Here is a 17,803-nt window from a genome sequence, read left to right as displayed (position 1 = left end):
ATTTTCTGTTGACTCACAAGAGAGGTGTATGACCACCTGTCAAACACCACTGTCTTACATATCTGGACTTCCCTAGACAACAGTTTTAAAACAAATACTATTATCAGATGGATGCTGCACTGATCTCTCCCCTGTAAGAATATGTAGTGCAGCAGCTAAAGCAAGAAAGGGTAGAAGCACTAGAGATACATCTGAAAACCACCAGCTTATCAAGAACAGGATTGCTCGTGTAGTCAAAATTCACGGAAAGCCAGAGCAACAAGAATAAAATAAATTCCTCCTCATTTAGAAGGACAGAAATCCATAATGAAATCTTTATTCTAAACAAGTGCTTCCCCAGGGCACACAGCCAGCAGTGCTGCAGCCGTACTGCCCTCTTTTGGTTCCACAGCATGAGCATGATAAACAAAAATATTCTGTGACATGTTTCTTGGCATTCCCTCATTTTTGTCTTAATTTTCAGTATGTCAGAGTGGATGCACTGACTTACACCCACAGAATATTTATGGTGAAGGTGCAGGGAGCTGGAGGAAAAAACACCCCTGTGAAAAATATAAGGAAATTGTTGGATGGAAGAAATCCTAAGATCTGTACCAGAAAATTCTCTAGGACAGGGACAAAAAAGAACTCCTTAGCACATCCTTGTAAGTCCGTATCTTCTGTAAATTTCTGAGAAAATCTTAAAGGTACCTTCCTTAGGTGCCAACATCAGGCACAGGTGCTGTGAAGTGTCACTATTCTGTTTCATGTCTGTCATCTATGTACAGCAACAAAAGTAATCCACAAAACCTCTTACCTGGAAGCGCAAAGATTATTTTTCTTACACCATCAATATCCAGAGTTGCAAAAGTTGTTGGCAGGCTATGGAAAAAGAAAGTTATTTAATACCTGCATTAGAATTTGACTGAACAATATTTGTATTATTTAAAACATTTGGAAAAGAAAATAAAAAAAAACAGGACATCTCTCTCTTCGAAGTTCATTAGAACCTGCTGGTTATTCTATTCTGGAGGTATAATCCTCTCTTTATAGTGACAGAGTAATTTTTCTTGATATTCAACTCTGAAGTTTTAAGTACACAAATTTAGAGAGGAAATATCTAAAAGGAAATGAACTAGTAACCAAAAATCTAAATTTTGTCTTCATGCTAGAAGCCAATTAACAATGAAGTACTACTTGAATTATGCAATTACAGAGCTGTCCTTGTTTTTAATATAAAGGTTTCCAGTTTTTTGTAACATTGGTGATTCTAATTCTCTTACTCCACTCTCTACAACAGTACTACAAGGAAGCAGTATTTCTGAGTAGCTGGTCTGCAGATGAACAAATTCAGATACCACGGGCAAAGCTGCAGCCAGGTAACACCCAGGTCTATCAATGAAGAACCCTTTCTTGCCTTTCAGAGCTGCTCAGTGATCTTTGGTGACTTGCTGTGAGGGCTAGTACTGTTACACGAATAGGACAGTAATGTGACAGCTCAACAATATGGCTGGCAAAGAAAAGGGACTCATTTTATGTCAGTTTAATCCTTACAAACATTAGAAATTATACCATAGGAGCAATAATTAGGCTAGTTTCCTTGGCTTTATCTTGAGCGGACCACTTCCAACTGGCCAGCAGATGACAGTTTACAACTTTGAAGATTTACTGCACTTTGATCATTATTACCTAGTTTTGTATGTGTAAAGGCTCATCAATATCCTATCTTACCAGGGGAAGTTAGTGTTTGATGTTCCTGTTTTAAAATGCCTCTAACATGATGGGAACTATTAGAACTGTTAGAACCAGTGCAAAAACAAACCAATGAACAAAAACTTGAATTGCTAATTCATATTTACTGGAAACTCTGAATTCTTGTATGACACTTCAGCACCACCAGTAGTAGAATCTTCCAGTGTTTCCTTCTGTCAATGCAGCTAGACAAGATAACCTCACATGAGCTCAGCAACTTTCAGACCAAGTGGAGGGATGGTAAATCCTAAGCACTACCCTGCACTCATGAAGCACATCAAACACAGGCATACAACAAATTCTGATTTCCCTCTTGGAACTTACTCAAGGGATTTTTTTCCCCCAATATAGTAACCACAATCTACAGTCTTTTAAGATTCAGTTAATAAAATCCAAGATACAGTATTTCCTACTGCACTATAGCTAAGGAAAAAGAGAGTGCTTACATTCTCAGTAAGAACTGATGAGCAAATGTTTTGGTAACAATAAGAAATAAATTTCTCATGGCATAAGTTCAAAAGGGACATTTAAGGGAAAAAACCAATTTCTTGAAGTTTTTCCAGCTAGTTATTAAAAGTTCATTGCTGCAGGTCTACAGAGGACTGATCAGGAGAAAAAATTATGTTCACTTACAAGTAAGCCAGAACCAGAATTTAATACTCTGAATTCTCTAAATCGAGTTATCTATTTTTGTCAGAAGCAGAGACTGGAGTGCAGATTCTGCTTTTGGGACTTCCCTGCATCGGTTGTAGCCATATGACAGAAGCAGTGAGCAGTTTCCATGCCTGGGCTACATCCACCACGGGAAGAAACAAGCTTTTAGTCTCAGTCATTTCTTTTGTGGAAAGGAGGTGGTGGCAGGAGCAGCACAAGCACCAAGCCCACACGCAGTTCTTTACCAGACTGTATGCAGAGACAGTGAAAGTATTTGTCTGTTTTCACAGCAAACACCCACTTGTAGCTCTGCTCCGTGACAACAGCGCTGGGCTAGAGGGAAACATTCTGCAAAGCTGTGCTTGATCTTGTGTAGCTGGACCATTCTGACCCAACTTGCAAACAAACTGCCCTCTATAGGGAGGGGGGCAGAGGTGCAGACATCTTTCAGTTCTTGCACTGTGAAGAAAAGGGAACTCTCTGTTTTCGGTATGTCTGATTTTCATTCTCTCTGCAGAGCACACTTTCAGACTCACTGATAAGCAGTGCCACAGCACAGAAAAGCAATGCTGAAAGAGTTTTCTGAGAGAAACTAAACATATAAAGGACTCTGCTTATTTTAAAAATACTATGCACAATATGCCAATTAGACAAAGCTTAGTAAATTAGCTATAGTTCTGCCTCTCTCAAGGAACTGTTAGTAGGAATATAATTTATGCAAATTTTGAAGTGAAACGAGATACTCTTTAAGCAAACTGTCCATTTAATATCCTTATATATCCTGGTTATTTCATGGTAATGTCAATGTGACCTCTGTGATCGCACTGAAGGCTGTGGCAATGTTTATACTATGCTGGTTTCCCACCAGTCCGCAAACCTGATTTGCAACAGCTATCAGAGAAATATCTTACTGATAAAAATACTCTCTCTGTTCCAGTTAATTTCACCCATAAAGATGATGACTAATCTGAAGAGCACTGATTTTGCTGCTTTTCCCACATATATCTATCCTGTGGTTTATAGTATATTTGGAAAAATGAAATATACTGAAGCACTTCACTAGGATGTAGCCTCCATCTAGGCTGCCTAAGCAGAAAGATTTCTTACCCAGGTTTCATAAAAACTCTGCCAAAATGAATCTGTGCGTGAAGATCAATATCCAGCACCTGTTTAAGATAGTCCTGTTTAATAAAAAAAAAAAAAAAAAATTAAGTAACATCAAAGTGGATTTACATAATCTAAGCATTCAAAGCAATTAATTAATATCAAGTGAAGATGAAAATTTGCATATCCTGAAAGTGCTACAGCCCAGTGGGGAATTTTCAGCATTTGAAAGAAAATGTTTTGGAAAAGAAGAAGTAAAGAACAGATTCATTTAGGTGCCAAACCTGATTCCAGGAGGACATATATTTCCTTAAAATTCATCTGCAGCATCAGAATCTTAGAGCACCCCACAAATACCTACTACTAAAACATTCTCTATGTCAAAGATGGAAAAAACCCTTTGCAATTCAAAGCTAAGACTTTAAATGATCAAGTTATTTAAATTTTTCCATAGTAGCTATCTGGTCGTAGATTTAGACATCTCCTACTGCTTTTGAAATCAATACTGTACTGTAGAAATCAGAGTTTTCTAGGATACTGTAATTATGGTAATTTCTTAGGTCTAATGGTCTAATTCACAGCGGTTGGGTTTAACATTCCTTAGAAAGGAAAAACTGTGTGTGGCTTGTGAATGAGTTCAAGCAAAATGATTTTGTATAAACACAATTGATCCAGTTATTAAAACAAATGGAATTATTTGTTTACTCTTTATTGACAATTGCTGTGCCTAAAGATGTAGTACCCTATCTGTTGTGTTTAGTGAGGCTAAAGACGTGGGCCATAGCAGTCATCTGTGAAGACAGACTTTGAAAGCAGTAAATCAGAAACTCCCTGTCAGTTAGCCCTTGTGCATGTGTGTGTCCAAGTACTTGGAAAGCAGAAACTCATTTCAGCCAGGTGTTAATTCTCAATTATTAATTGCATTAATCCCTCTTTTACTTTCTGTTTATTATTTGGATGCTTACAGCTAGTTCATTAAAACTGTAGAAAGCTCCATATCAGAGGGCAGACCATCAGTGGAACTACAGGCTATTGACTTTAGTCTTGTTGCCTCAAATTCATACTGGGGAGAAACGAACCAAAGGTCTGAATATCTGTAACACCATTCAGCAGTTCAGCCACTTCTTAGTGTTACTGTGTCTGCACTATGTTGCCACATTCCCAATTTAAAGACCAGTACTTGTCCTTGATTATTTTTCTAGGCATACTGGAGACAATGGGAGATTTCAAAGTTATTTGCACTGGTTTAATTAATGATCCATTTTCATTATGTATCCAATGATATGATTTCTACTCAGAAAAGTAAACAAAACCAGCACTCATGTTTCCCACCTCCTGATGACTATCTTTAGTATCTGTTAATTATAAAATATGTTTATTTTACCTGCCAATCTCACAGATTCAGCCTGGGATCAAAAAGCAATTTGAGTTTTCCTTCGCATAAGTCATGATTATTAAATGTCCTGCAGGTTCATCTATGCCCCACCAGCATCTGTGTATCCCTATTTTCTTTGATGGTTTTGGCACAGGGATAATCAACAGGAATTCAATCAACAATTCTGTTAATGATTCAAAAGGCAAATATATCAGTTCACTGGGTCTCATATGTATTGTCTGTAGGACTATCAGGCACAAAACATGATAAAATTATTTTTGTAACAGATAGAGCTTTGGCACATTCAGGAAACATGTGCTGAGTAAAAAAAATGCTATTTATATACTTAGGTTGCTTTTTGAAGTACTATCAAAGTACCTTAATTCTATCTACATTTTACCTGCTCTAAAAAGAAAGTCTATTGTCTTCATGTGCTATTAACACAGCACCTTCCTCATCTACATAAATCATTCCTTATATAAAAACATATTTGTAAATCACTTACATCAAGAATTAAAAGCTTCTCTGTTTACCATGTCAACTATAGTACAAAAACCAGAATGAATGGAATGAGCTTTGAATACTATTTTCTTAATTAATTCATATGTAAGTGTTCCAATAAAAGTAAGGTCCCTTTTTAATAAACATGAATACAAAGGTGGTAGCTTGGATGACAGACTCTCGTTTGAAATTCTTACATATATTGTAGGAAGTCAAACTTAAATTTTGCATACCTTTTCCCCCATAGATACACCTCCTGATGTAATGATCACATCAGCACGGCTGATACCCTCATTCAGTGCATTCAGTAAATCATCCGGGCTACAGGAAAGAACAGGCAAGCAGATTAGTGGCATGGAATTATTATGAGGTGTAATATAAACCAGTGTGCATACATACAGATGCATATACCACTTGCTTTAAGAGAATAACACAAGATCTTTTCCTTCTAAAGATTCCACACTGTTCAATTCTAATCAACAACTGCAATCTCATTAAGGGAACACCACACTGTTTGGCACCTTTCTGTTTAAAGTTTGCAACAGGAACAGTGGGATACTTTAGACTGGGATTGAAGAATGCTATTAGAAGTGTCTAATAGTATGTAATTGGCACCATAGGTAGTAATACAAATTGTGACTTAGATGAACTGACAGGGATATATAAAGGCACGGGACACATGAAAATTACTGACCACCAAGCACGCTGCAGTATTACCCATCTAGCTTATCTGATGTGTGCAAAAATGGGGATGAGGCTCCACTTCAAATTTTGATCAGTGAAGAGTGGAAGTAAATCCTTTGTTTCTCTTCTCTGTTAGAGGGCTCTGCAGCAAAGCCACTTGTACATATTCACCTCAGCTTGCAAAAACACAATCTATGCTGTTAAAAGGTCTATTCACCTTCATGAGAAACAGTGAAATGGGAGCTATGATATTCTTCCGTACAAAGAGCATAACTATGAAGGAAATCAGTGTCCTAACTCTTTTCTTTCCATTTTAGATCTAAACTGGAAACTTTGATGTGAGCATTCAATATTTAAAAGCAGTACTGATGCTAATACAGAGCTTCAAGGCACACAGTGGAGAAACTCAGTAACACAACTCACACAGGTCCAAAGGAATCAAAACCAATTTCCAATATATTAAATTCATACTTTGCATTTAACATTTTGTGAACTGACCAGAAGTTGACCGGTTGCTATGACTGTATGTATTGCTTCTTCAACAGTATGCTTTCAGTTCAGTGATCCTGAAAGCTTTTCATGGAAGGCTGTTCCTACTTAGAATGTCATTGAAAAAATGGGCCATAATGCTAGTGACTGTATGAAGGCCTATACCTGGAATACAGCACCTCAGGTAAATGCCACACTACAGCTACAAAATGCCATTGTGGGTGATGAATGCAGGCTGAAAATGGTATGAGGGCTATCCTTTGAGAGCTTGGGCTGTATTTCATCTGAAAGTAGAGCTAGAGCAATAACTTTGAAGTTTGAGCTGAAAACACAAAAATTAGGAATATTATGCAAGTTCTAGCTGACTTTTCAGAGACTACCAGAAAATGTGTGTTTCCAAATGTCTCAGAAAGAAAAATCTTTTCCTCTGAACATCCTTTCTTTGCCCATGGTTCAGTAAAATATAAGCAGCAGTTAGCATGACATGCTGCTGTGTGCATTACAATTTATGTGATGCAAGAATGACCATACTCCCTCACCGAGTAAATAGCTCAGTGCATGCAACCTTGCACACGCCTCATCTCACCAGAGAGCCCTCTGGTGTCCTCTACCCTGGTTATGTCTTACAGGCAGAAAGACTCAAGACTCTTTCTCCACAATGTCCAGTGACTGAAGCACCATGTTCTTTGGCATCACAGTGTAGTCACCCTACACAACTATATTATCTATGCTGGGTTACACCCCTCTCTAAAGTCAGATTGCTTTGTAAGAGGTAGGCAACAAGACAGCAGAAAGAAGGACAGATTGCTGTAGACTGCAATCAATAGGATAGAATTATACACTGCTCCTGTTTCAGAGGAAATAGTGGCTGCAGTACTGTGGCATGCTATCATGACTATTGTTTTGGGTACTGGGTATCTTGGATGCTCTTAATGGCCTACAAAGAATGCCTAAACTCTTTTCTTTGGGAGAAAATAACCAGGCTCAAGCAAAACCTTCTCCTTTGTTCTTTAGGATATTGAGACATTTTATCAGCTGCCCCTTCTAAAATCTTGGGATTACTTTCTCCAAAACCCAGCACAAAATTTTCAGTAGTCATTGAAGCAAAGCAGAAAGAAGTAAGTCTGCTGTTGGCTACTTTTTCAAAACCAATTGTCTCATATTGATCATCTAAGTAGTATCTGTATGCAACAAGATATTATTTAAGATTATTATAGACTTTTTAATAGGAAAAGTCTCTCAAGATCTAAGTATTCCTTAATCCTTGCCAATGAGGCTGCTTGGAATGCAGCAAGAAATACATATTCATTACATAGGTCGATATTGGCATTCCTGAGGCTCGGCAGTCAGACATGTGCCACTATCAGCAGCCTAAGACTGCTTTCAGTACATTTTTCTCAGTAGGTTGTGATGGAGCTGAGGACCTTATCTTGAACTTGTTCCAGGCTAGTTCATTTTATCTTGCTTAATTATTTAAAAGTTATTCATAGGTAGAAAGACTACCTGTCTGGGGACATGCTAATTCTGGATAATGAAGTGGGCTTGCTTTCAGCTGTGGTTTGAGAATAATGGAAGGAATAGTAAAAAGCAAACAAGTATATATTTAATTGCTGTTAAAGTTAAATAGAATGGAAATGCAGCTACTTACATATGGAATATATATATATATATATGTATTTGTATATATATTAAATCACTTAAAAAAAAATTTCAGTAAACCCCCTTCCTCCTCCAAATAAGCCTAAACTCAAACCAGGAGAGGGCTCAATTCACTTACTTCCTTATGAGGACAGTGTAACACTAGACTAGTTCATCATTCAGGTATTTTTATTTTGTCGTGTAAAAAGCTGAACATTACTGGACTTGGTGGAAATTTTTAGAATTTCCAGTACAATGATCTGTATAATATACTCTTTTTCACCATTTTTAAATTCTTTTCTTTACCATCTGAATAGTGCAAGGCATTAAAAAATTCTACCACTACAACTTATCCAGGCAATAGCACTGCATATCATCTTTAACATAGTTACAGAATGAATAAAATTCTTTCAAAAGGAAAGGTGTGATAGAAATTTTGTTGCAATAAACTGAATAATTATGTTTGGTTTTTATTTTGAAAAAAGGAGACAGAATTCCCTCCCTTGCTGTTGCAGAAAATGTCTATTTTTTGACATTTTTGGCAGACTTCTTTTTGTCATTTAAGTCTGCTTAACTTTATGTTCTACTTAAGATGAGTAGTTCCATGACTCTGCAATTAGCACCAAACACTCCTTAAAGAAGTCCCCTGTTGCAGTCTTCAATCAACACTGTAGTGAACATTTCCCTTGCCTTTAGTGGATTAAAGCAGAGAGTTATTACTCAAATTGCATATTAACACTGAGTTGATATAATCAGATAACAAGATACTACTTCTTGTTTCATTTGTTGTGAAACACTGAACAGCTGCTCCTTTAGATTGAAAAAGGAAATAAAAGGAAAGGGAATAAATAATGAAAACTATTAGATTCTGAAAGAACAGACAAGATAGTTTTGGCATCTGAGTATGGCACAACAAGATTGTTTTAAAAGACAGGTGACAAATTGCCATGAAGCTGAGAAAGAACACACACTGTCTGATCAGGTACAAATCAGAAGCAGAATACTGGATTAGCTAGATTAATGGTCTAATTTGCTACAATAAATGCTTTAAAATATCTCGTCAAAGTGCTATTCTTGGATTTTTTTTCCTTCATGGACAGAACTGTAACAGGTGCTCAAATATAATGGTGAATACCTTAATCAATGTAAAGTAGATTTTGATGGGAAGTCTCATTTCCAGATGGCAAAATTACTCTGTTTCATTTGGTGATTTTCAAAGTCAGAGTGACATTGTGCACAAAAAGTGAATGTGTTTTTCTAACATGCTGCAGCTTATTAAAAAAGTTATACTCAGATATGATTCAGATTATATCTGATGATCTTTTGTTAATACCTTGAAGAAAGCTTGTTATTTAAGGACTGCATACAGTTTATGAAACTATGCATATACACAAATAAGGAACAAATCCAAACTTTCTTTCAACACCTGGAGCAGATTGTGTTTGCATAAATATTATCTGTATTTTACATACATTTTTGAAGCTGCATAGTAATTTGCATAAAGAGTGCATATTTTTTTAAACTATATCTTTATATTCTCTGCTAATTTTGTCAGCCTGATAAACAGAGTATCTACTCTACTATCCCAGTTTCCTGATCCTTCTTGTTCCGTTTTGTGGAACAGAATGAGTAGTACAATCTGGAAATTGGTTGGAGAGTAACTATTGTACAACGGCAGTAGCAAGCATCAAGTATGCAATGTGTGACATTGCAGCTGGCACTAGTTTTCATTGATTTGAAGAGAGGACTTGCAGGATGGCAGTACAGCAGGAACACCTTCTGGATTTAATGAAAATTTCTTGTTATCAAAATTAGTTTGTGGAAAACTTATTCAACACTTGAGCCATCAAGTGAGCTATCTTTGAACTGCAAAGATGTACAAGAAAGCTTAAGATCTTGAACAAGAAAATGATGTAAGCCTCATTAAAGTAGACATTAGGCATGTAAATTTTCTCCTTTCCACTCTCAAAAGAAATAGCTACATTATAGTCAAGACCAAAGAATTCTCTGTGTTTTAAGTGCCAGTTTGAAGTACCCTAAATTACAGTGTAATTTTCTCTTTCACATAGAAATCAACACATGTTAATTCACTTTTGTTGATCCTATTGTTGTGCTTCACTGTCATTAATTACCAATCTGTCAGCTTTTTCTGTGATACAACCCTTAACAGCAGCAGTTTGATACATGCAATTAAATCACTCAGTTTTATAATTTAATATAGAAAACAAATAACAGCAAATGTTCAAAAAATCACCTACCACTCTGCAGTAAAATGAGAGATCCCAGTTAAAATGGAACTAGAACGTTTAGTTAGGACTGACTTATCAGACCATTGTCACAGTACAAACCCCATAGTTCATTACTAATTTCCAGGCCCATTTCCAACATGTTCTTTGTCACAGAAGTCTCGTTCATTCAATGTAACCTTGTTACCTGACAGTCACTTCCAGCCCTTGCTGCCCATTGCCATATACAGCTGTTACTATTGTGTGACTAACAGAAACATTTGTGGTTGTTGCATTTCTCTATGCAGCAGCCTGGGCTTTTATAAACCCAGGTCTTTTGGTTACCTATACTTGCAAAATGTGTTCATGCACCATCACAGTCAGCACCTTGAACCTGTGTGCTTTACAGAGATACTGGACACAGATAGAGAAAGATACACATGCACCATAATGCACCAGATGCATGCACAAGTGTCAGTTGTGAGTTCAAAAGCAGAGCTGGCCAACCTTTCTTGCCTGCTGTTTTACTTTATTTGAAAGTATCTCAAGTATTTGAGTTATATGCTGAAAGACATGATTCTTCACAAATTCTGAGGAGCTACAGATTCCTGGACACACAGTGAAAACTGAAGTGCTTAGCATTGACCCTGCACAATCACATAGAGACCAAAGTATACTAGCTGCTCTCTAAACTATAGTAGTTGACTGTAAACTTCAACTGCAGGTGCCCTGAGCTTAGCACATTCTGGATATGTTCCCACAAACTGGCAACAGTGCTTTGTACTACTTTTGCATGTTAGAAAGTCTCTTATCTGCTAAAGACATGTTCCAGAAGAACACGTTTAATTAAAGTACAAAGACCCACTAGAAATTCACCTTGCATGCAAAGATCCCGGTCAAACTTCTAGTTCTGCTTCCAAAATAACAAAGAATTTGCCAAATTAAAATTTTCATCAAATAGCCAGCAGACTACTTGTACTCAGAGATCTCATCAAGCTCAATGACATTTCTTCTTGAGGAAAGATGGTATATGGATTTGATATTTCAAGATTAACTCTAATTTTTAAACTGCTCATTCAGCTGAGGTGACAGATTTCAAAATGAATAGATGAATGCAGCGAGGCATAAAGACAGTCTGTCACCCACTTTCTCACCTCATGGCCAAGAAGAGTATTTTGCATATCAGTAATTTGCAGGATGCAGAATGGTGCACAGATGCCATTATTTTTAGCCAACTAAAATCCACCTTCTATAGAATATAATATTGAATGTAAATCGATGAATACATTTCAATGAATGCAATTCAATGAATGAATATTTGATGGTAATAGGAATTCTGTGTTTTGACTAGTATGGTTTTTGAAAGCAGAAGAAAATCCAATTTTGATGGTGTATGTAGTAACATATGGACACACTTCTGAGACTGTATTTGTTTCAAAATTCTCAAGTGTATTTCATCATGTTCTCATAATGTATCTTCCTTTTACCTTCTGTGGTATTTCCCAGGATCACTCTGAACAGATGCAGTATGTTTTCCCTAAGAAAACAGGCCAGCTTGTGAGGAAAGCTGGAATAATTACAGCAGCTTTTGGCTTGCTCAACATAATGTAAGTTTTGTCTATTTGACAGCAATATTAAAGAATCTCTCTTTGGTACTTTTTGCTTTAATTGCTGCTGCAAATATAAATGTTATTTTGCAGAATATTCTTTTTCATGTTACTTATATGAACTTGTAGGGATTTTGATTAGATGCCTTCAATTAGAGGTCTTCAGCTGTCTAATGCTTTCAGTGTTTTATTCTATATCAGGATGATAATTGATTTTCCTCCACTGTTTCCTTCCTGCTTCAGAAGACTCCCACTCTATATATGCCAGAATGATAAAAGATCAGAGGTCAGAAAAACAGATAGCCATGAGAGTGCTACAGGAAAAAGTCTCATGCACAGAAGCCAGGTGCTTATATAGTACAGGCACATTTCCTGCGTGAAGGAATCACATCCTTGTCTGCTGCTTGTGTACATTCAGCTGCAAGCATTTCAGTGTGAATTGTAATTTTTTCCACAAATGGTAAAAGAACAGGACTGAAGGTTTAACGACAGCTGTCTTCACGTGTGCTATTGTACTAACTCATGAGCATTTAATTCATTCTAAATCCAGTATAGTGTGTGTCCTCTGAGTGTAAGAAGCAGCCTGAGAACTGCTGGTTTCCACTAATTAAAAAAACTATCCCTGGCTATTTGCTGGCTGAATATAATGAACCTTATCAGTACACTTACCAGAAATCCATTCATTTTTCTAAGAAATTGGATGGGATTACACAGGTAAAGATTTTTATTTCATCTTCCTTTTTACAAAGGAAGTGAGTCAATATGGATTCATTGAAATGTTTTCACTTCTGGAGTAGAAAATATTCAACAGTTGTAGCTGTGCTGAAATAATATGACTGAAGATTACGCTACACAATATAATAATCAATGCCAAAGACATTGCTGGCATTGCATTGGTAAAGATGTCGGTGCACTGGTGAGTCTGAAGGACAACTATGGTTCTTTTGTGGTTTATTATTTCAACGAGAGCATTCATGAAATGCGAATTGGCATATACTGACACAACTGAAAGTAAAATATATGATGGATGTAACTAGCGCCAGTTGTTTACATATAGCAAATAATATCACCAAATCTGACACATAGTGAAATGGCATTGTAATCACAGAATTTCTTACCTTTTCATTTTACTTTAGCTTCAACTGTAAGAGTAAATTTAAAAGGAATTCATAGGGATTTCATTGCCCCTGAAAACTGGTATAACTGCTATTGATCTACAGTATGGATGTCTCTAGGGCAGGTAGAAATGCAGTCCCTTAAAGCAATGCCTCAAAATGAAGGCTTTCTCTAAGAAGCTCCACCCTTTATAGAATCATAACTTAATCACTTGGAAAAATGTCTGTCTCCAAAACAAAAATGATTTGGAACCCACAGGTTAGAGACAATATAAAAAGACCTTTAAAAGTTCTCTGTCATCAGGTGTGTCCTAAAACAAATAGTTATTTTTTAGAAAATACCAAATGAAATATGGCATCGTTTTTTGTTTGCTGAAAAAATGCAAATTCCCCATGAAGAGTAAACTATAGTGTTAGAAATAAGTGAAAAGAAGAAACTGAAAAACTTATCCTATTTAAGACTAGCAACTTGATTTTTTTGACAGCTGCTAGTTAGTAGAAGGAACTAGAACTTCATTTGTTTCTACGATACTGGACCATGTTTCTTCAAGCGCAAAGGCATTTTTAACATAACAAAATGCCCATTGCCTGTTCTCCTGCTCTGGAAGCAGAAGCATTTTTTATTGCTCATGCTTTGGGTAGGAAGACTTATTCTAGGGGCTGATTTTTGTTGGTGCTTTCCCTCACACTGCTTAGAAGAGACCAAAGGCTCATTTCATGTTTTATGCAGTAGCAATGAGGTGTGAACTGACTTGTATGAGGAATTCCAAGTCCATCACCTGCTGGTAGATTTTATCTTTTAAGTAATTTCAGATAAAGTAGACAGTCTGTATCATGTTCTTTACATTAATTTAAAATGTTTTAAATACTGCAGATTCTCATAAATTAAGGATTTTTTTGATATGTAGTATAGCAAAAGGCTTAGTCCATTACATGAGGAAGACCTAGATTTATAACAACCTGGCTTCAGCATAAATAACTAATTGCTAAACAAGAACCATTTTTTTGAAAGCTAAGGCTATGGCAGATTGACTCAGACACGAGAACAGCAATTTGTTTTCCTGTATGCAAAGCAAACATTAATCTATAACCCAATCCTCCAGCTTTTTCTTACAAAAATTGGGCCATTTACCCCAGTGAGGGCCCTCACATGTGAAGTTTTCAGGTATTAGTCTTCAATAGGATTTTCATTCCATTTCTACCTATTTTTATTTCCTACATGAGTGAAACTATAGAAACTCATTGTTTCTGTTAATGGAGCAAATGACAGGTAGTTTATTCTCCCTCTGTCATCACTCCAGCTCCTTGGGCCTGTCTGTGTTGGAGTGCAAGTTCTGAAAATTAATCTATGTTATTAAACCATCTCCCTAAGTAAAATGTAGTATATAATTGCAGATGTATTTTGGAAAAAATGCATAGTGCATAGTTTAGAGATATCCTGAATGTTTCAGTTAACCTGCTTTAGAGATGATCAGCATAGTGGTGGAAAACTGAGTATGCAGTATCACAGATTCAAAGAACATCCTGAGTTGGAAGGGACCCATGAGGATCACTGAAGTCCAACTCCTGTTATGACTGAAGAATCACAACATTGACTTCCCTGGACTTCACTACTACCTTCAAGCAGGATTTTTCCTAATTTGCTCAGTTTTTAAAAGGGAAAAGCCTTGATGGATAAAAATGTTTGCTGCTACTGATGAGTAATGTAAACTTTTTCATTTTATCAATGTCGTGGAGCCATGTAAGTCTACAGTGCACTGGTGCATAAGAACTGAACTGAAAAGGCAGTGCCATTTAATGGACAGAATAAAACACCATCTGCTCCTGTACGGCAAATGTTGGTTGGATCCGTGCTCCAAGCTCTTCCCTGACAGACACCTGGCCGAGCCTGCCTGTGAGCATGCACGTGCCTCAACGTCCCAAGTGGTTTAAAAACAGTGCTCACCAATCTGGTAGGCCTGTCTCCGCAGTGTTCTGGAAGCTCTGTGTCCCTTCTTCTTTAAAAACATCTGGCTTCCTGAGGGTAAAGGAAGCAGAAGGAGAGAGTCTCCTGGGGTCAAAGGGAAGCTCTGTGCCCAGCTGTGTCCCCCTTGGTGGCTCTAGAGATTCAAAATCACCACAGGAAATGCTTCCTCTTTGCAAGGCAGCCAATGGAAGAGAAAGGGAGTGCATGGGAACATCTTTCTCTTACAGTTTGGTTGGGCTTCTCCCAAGGAATGAAGAGTAAAGTTATGGAAGGATTTAGGCTCAACTGGGCATGCCAACAAAGCATAGTTCATCTTTCCTTGCAGTGTCTGTGGAGAAACTTCTTTACTCTTGACTTCAAAACAAAGCAAAATGAAGTGTTAAAACAACTTGACGTTTTGGAAGGAGGACCACAGATAATGGGAAAATATTTGGAGATGGGCCCCATTGAAACATTTTTACTCACATTTTTAGCTGCTTATTCAGGAAATCAATCTCAAGGCATAATAACTGTCACCTTCTTAACTTCAAGGGGGAAAGAGCTGTAATTATCCTAATTTTATAACTCCATAGTCAATAAAGATGCCACTTCATTCATGAGAAGCTTCATATCCCGCTACAAGAGGCAGGATTAGAAAAAATGTCCAAAACAGAGAAAGTTACTCCTATCAGGACCGGCTTTAAACAATTAATGATTTCTTATGAATTTCCAATTTTGAAAGCAGCATTACCTTTTACATATACTTCTTCCAAGTCAGTTTTTATGTGAAAAAAATATTTTTAGATAGTGTCCTTTGTAACAGAAATATGAAATTAATATAAATTATGTATTTATACTCTTAAATGTAGGGCAATTAAATGTAAAATGTAAAAGAATCTTCATCGGACATGAAGAGTTCTAAATATACCTTTTAAAAAAGACTGAAATCAGATACTCATTATTGAAATGGACCACAGTCATCACTATGTGACTCTTGAGTCATTTCTTCATATCAGCTGGCTGGACAGTTAACAACAACAAAGTCAACCTCCCTTCTCAGTTCACGGCCAGCTGATCCTGCACAAGGCAGCTTCAGTCTGACATTTCAAAGATCACTTTTGTGCACACTCATGTCCCATCTGACTGCGGAATGTGTGAAGAAGACTGGGCCAATGTCCCTACACTACTGTTACACATGCCCACAGTCATTGCTAACATGAAATTTTAAATCCTCTTTTATCATCTTGTAAATCCATGCCATGTTTCTCCTCATAGTTCATAAAGAGGGTCTGTGAGATTGAATGCATACTAATGTTGATAGGAAGTGATAGAAAAATACTTGAATTATTCAGGTTAAAAGTTTATATGTCCATTTCTTTCTGATAGGCTTCCCAAGAAACCCATTTCCTAAAACGGCTTCAGTCTCTCATTTTCTCTTCTGTTCATTGCTGGAGCAACAAAGGCAATCTTTATTTCTCAAAACAGGGTCCCTGCGTCATGAAGTGACACACAAAAAACTTTCAGATTTCACAAATTATTCCAGATTCTGGTTTAACCACCAGTGTTACAGACAGCAGTCTCAAAAATCCAAAATCTTTTCTAGCACAATGCTAAGCTCTGGTGTATAATTTCTGCTGGTACTAGAGTTCTGATTTTATGCTTCTACTATGTAGTGTCCACTACAATAATATAAAAATTAATTTATTTCTGTGAAATAATACTTAAAAGATTATTGCAACCAGAAGAAATAACTCTCCTTTTTTTTTTTTAAGATTTAGTATTTAAAATAGCATGAGAACCTCCCTGAACTTGCTTTTGTTTGAATTGTAAATAAATATCCAATCTCTCTTTGAAATGAACATCAAAGCATTTGATTTAGTTTCCTAATAACTAATTACTATCACTGTTAAAGTTATGCTTTACTTACCCTCTGAATCAGTCTAACTTGAATACATAGGCATTGCTGCTGAAATAGAAATCTTATTCAGCTTGTTCTCCATGTGGCTCAGTATAATTGGAAGGTAATCAAGTGATCTTGTAAGAACATCTGTTGAACTAAACAGCCTGAGTTCTAGTATTACTTTAGTACACAGTCCATCTTTTAACCACTTAGGAAATTTAATGGTTCTTGTCCTGGGAATACAAAGGTGAGGACAAAAATAACCTTCTAATTCTAGAGGAGATTAGCTCTTTATACATACATATGCTAGAACTTGTATTTAGAGAATTCTCAAATATTTTCTTAAATTTTTACTTGTTAGGGTATAAACCACCAGCCTGTAAATATTACTTATATTCTTTAATCCTCTACATATCAACATATATTTGGCTGTATTAACAATATGCTTTTGTAAGTAATTCCTATCACTGACACAGTGACCCATCTTCAGTGTTCACCATGTCTTTGATTGTTCTGTATCTACTGCCTTTATTAGTTTTCATTATTTTCTTCTGGGGTATTAGTAAAATTTCAAGCCTCAAGAATTTCTCAGTGACTTGAGAACTCAAATTCCTATATATGCTCTAGGCATTAAGAAGGTTGAAAATCATTTAAGTGAATGAAACTTTGGCTTCTAGAAGCTGAAATTCTCTTGAAAACAGAACTTCTGTACTTTTAAAATTGTTAACTTAACCCACAAAAATAAACCATAAAAATAGTAATTTTTATTTTCCTCCAACAACTAATTTCCTCTGTTTTCTAAGATAGATATTTTCAAAGTATTCTGTTATCTTTA

General features: G+C 36.5%; 1 protein-coding gene across 15 annotated transcripts in view; it reads right to left on the bottom strand.

Moving 5' to 3' along the window:
- Positions 1 to 17,803, bottom strand: part of GPHN (gephyrin) — a 269,966-nt gene that overhangs the window by 4,413 nt on the left and 247,750 nt on the right. For 10 of the 15 annotated variants that reach the window (XM_077784094.1, XM_077784092.1, XM_077784097.1 and 7 more), the window contains 3 exons: positions 5,599 to 5,686; positions 3,493 to 3,566; positions 797 to 861 (listed from right to left, as the gene is read on the bottom strand). In XM_077784094.1, the coding sequence (XP_077640220.1) occupies positions 797 to 861; positions 3,493 to 3,566; positions 5,599 to 5,686 (227 nt within the window). Of the gene's footprint in view, positions 1 to 796; positions 862 to 3,492; positions 3,567 to 5,598; positions 5,687 to 15,068; positions 15,141 to 17,803 lie in introns of all 15 variants that reach the window. The other 5 variants (XM_077784085.1, XM_077784087.1, XM_077784086.1 and 2 more) reach the window with 1 other exon arrangement.

The sequence above is a fragment of the Lonchura striata genome, chromosome 6 (assembly GCF_046129695.1).
Source record: "Lonchura striata isolate bLonStr1 chromosome 6, bLonStr1.mat, whole genome shotgun sequence".
Lineage (NCBI taxonomy): Eukaryota > Metazoa > Chordata > Aves > Passeriformes > Estrildidae > Lonchura > Lonchura striata.
Note: the sequence above shows the minus strand (reverse complement) of the source record. Positions and strands in the feature narration are given on the sequence as shown.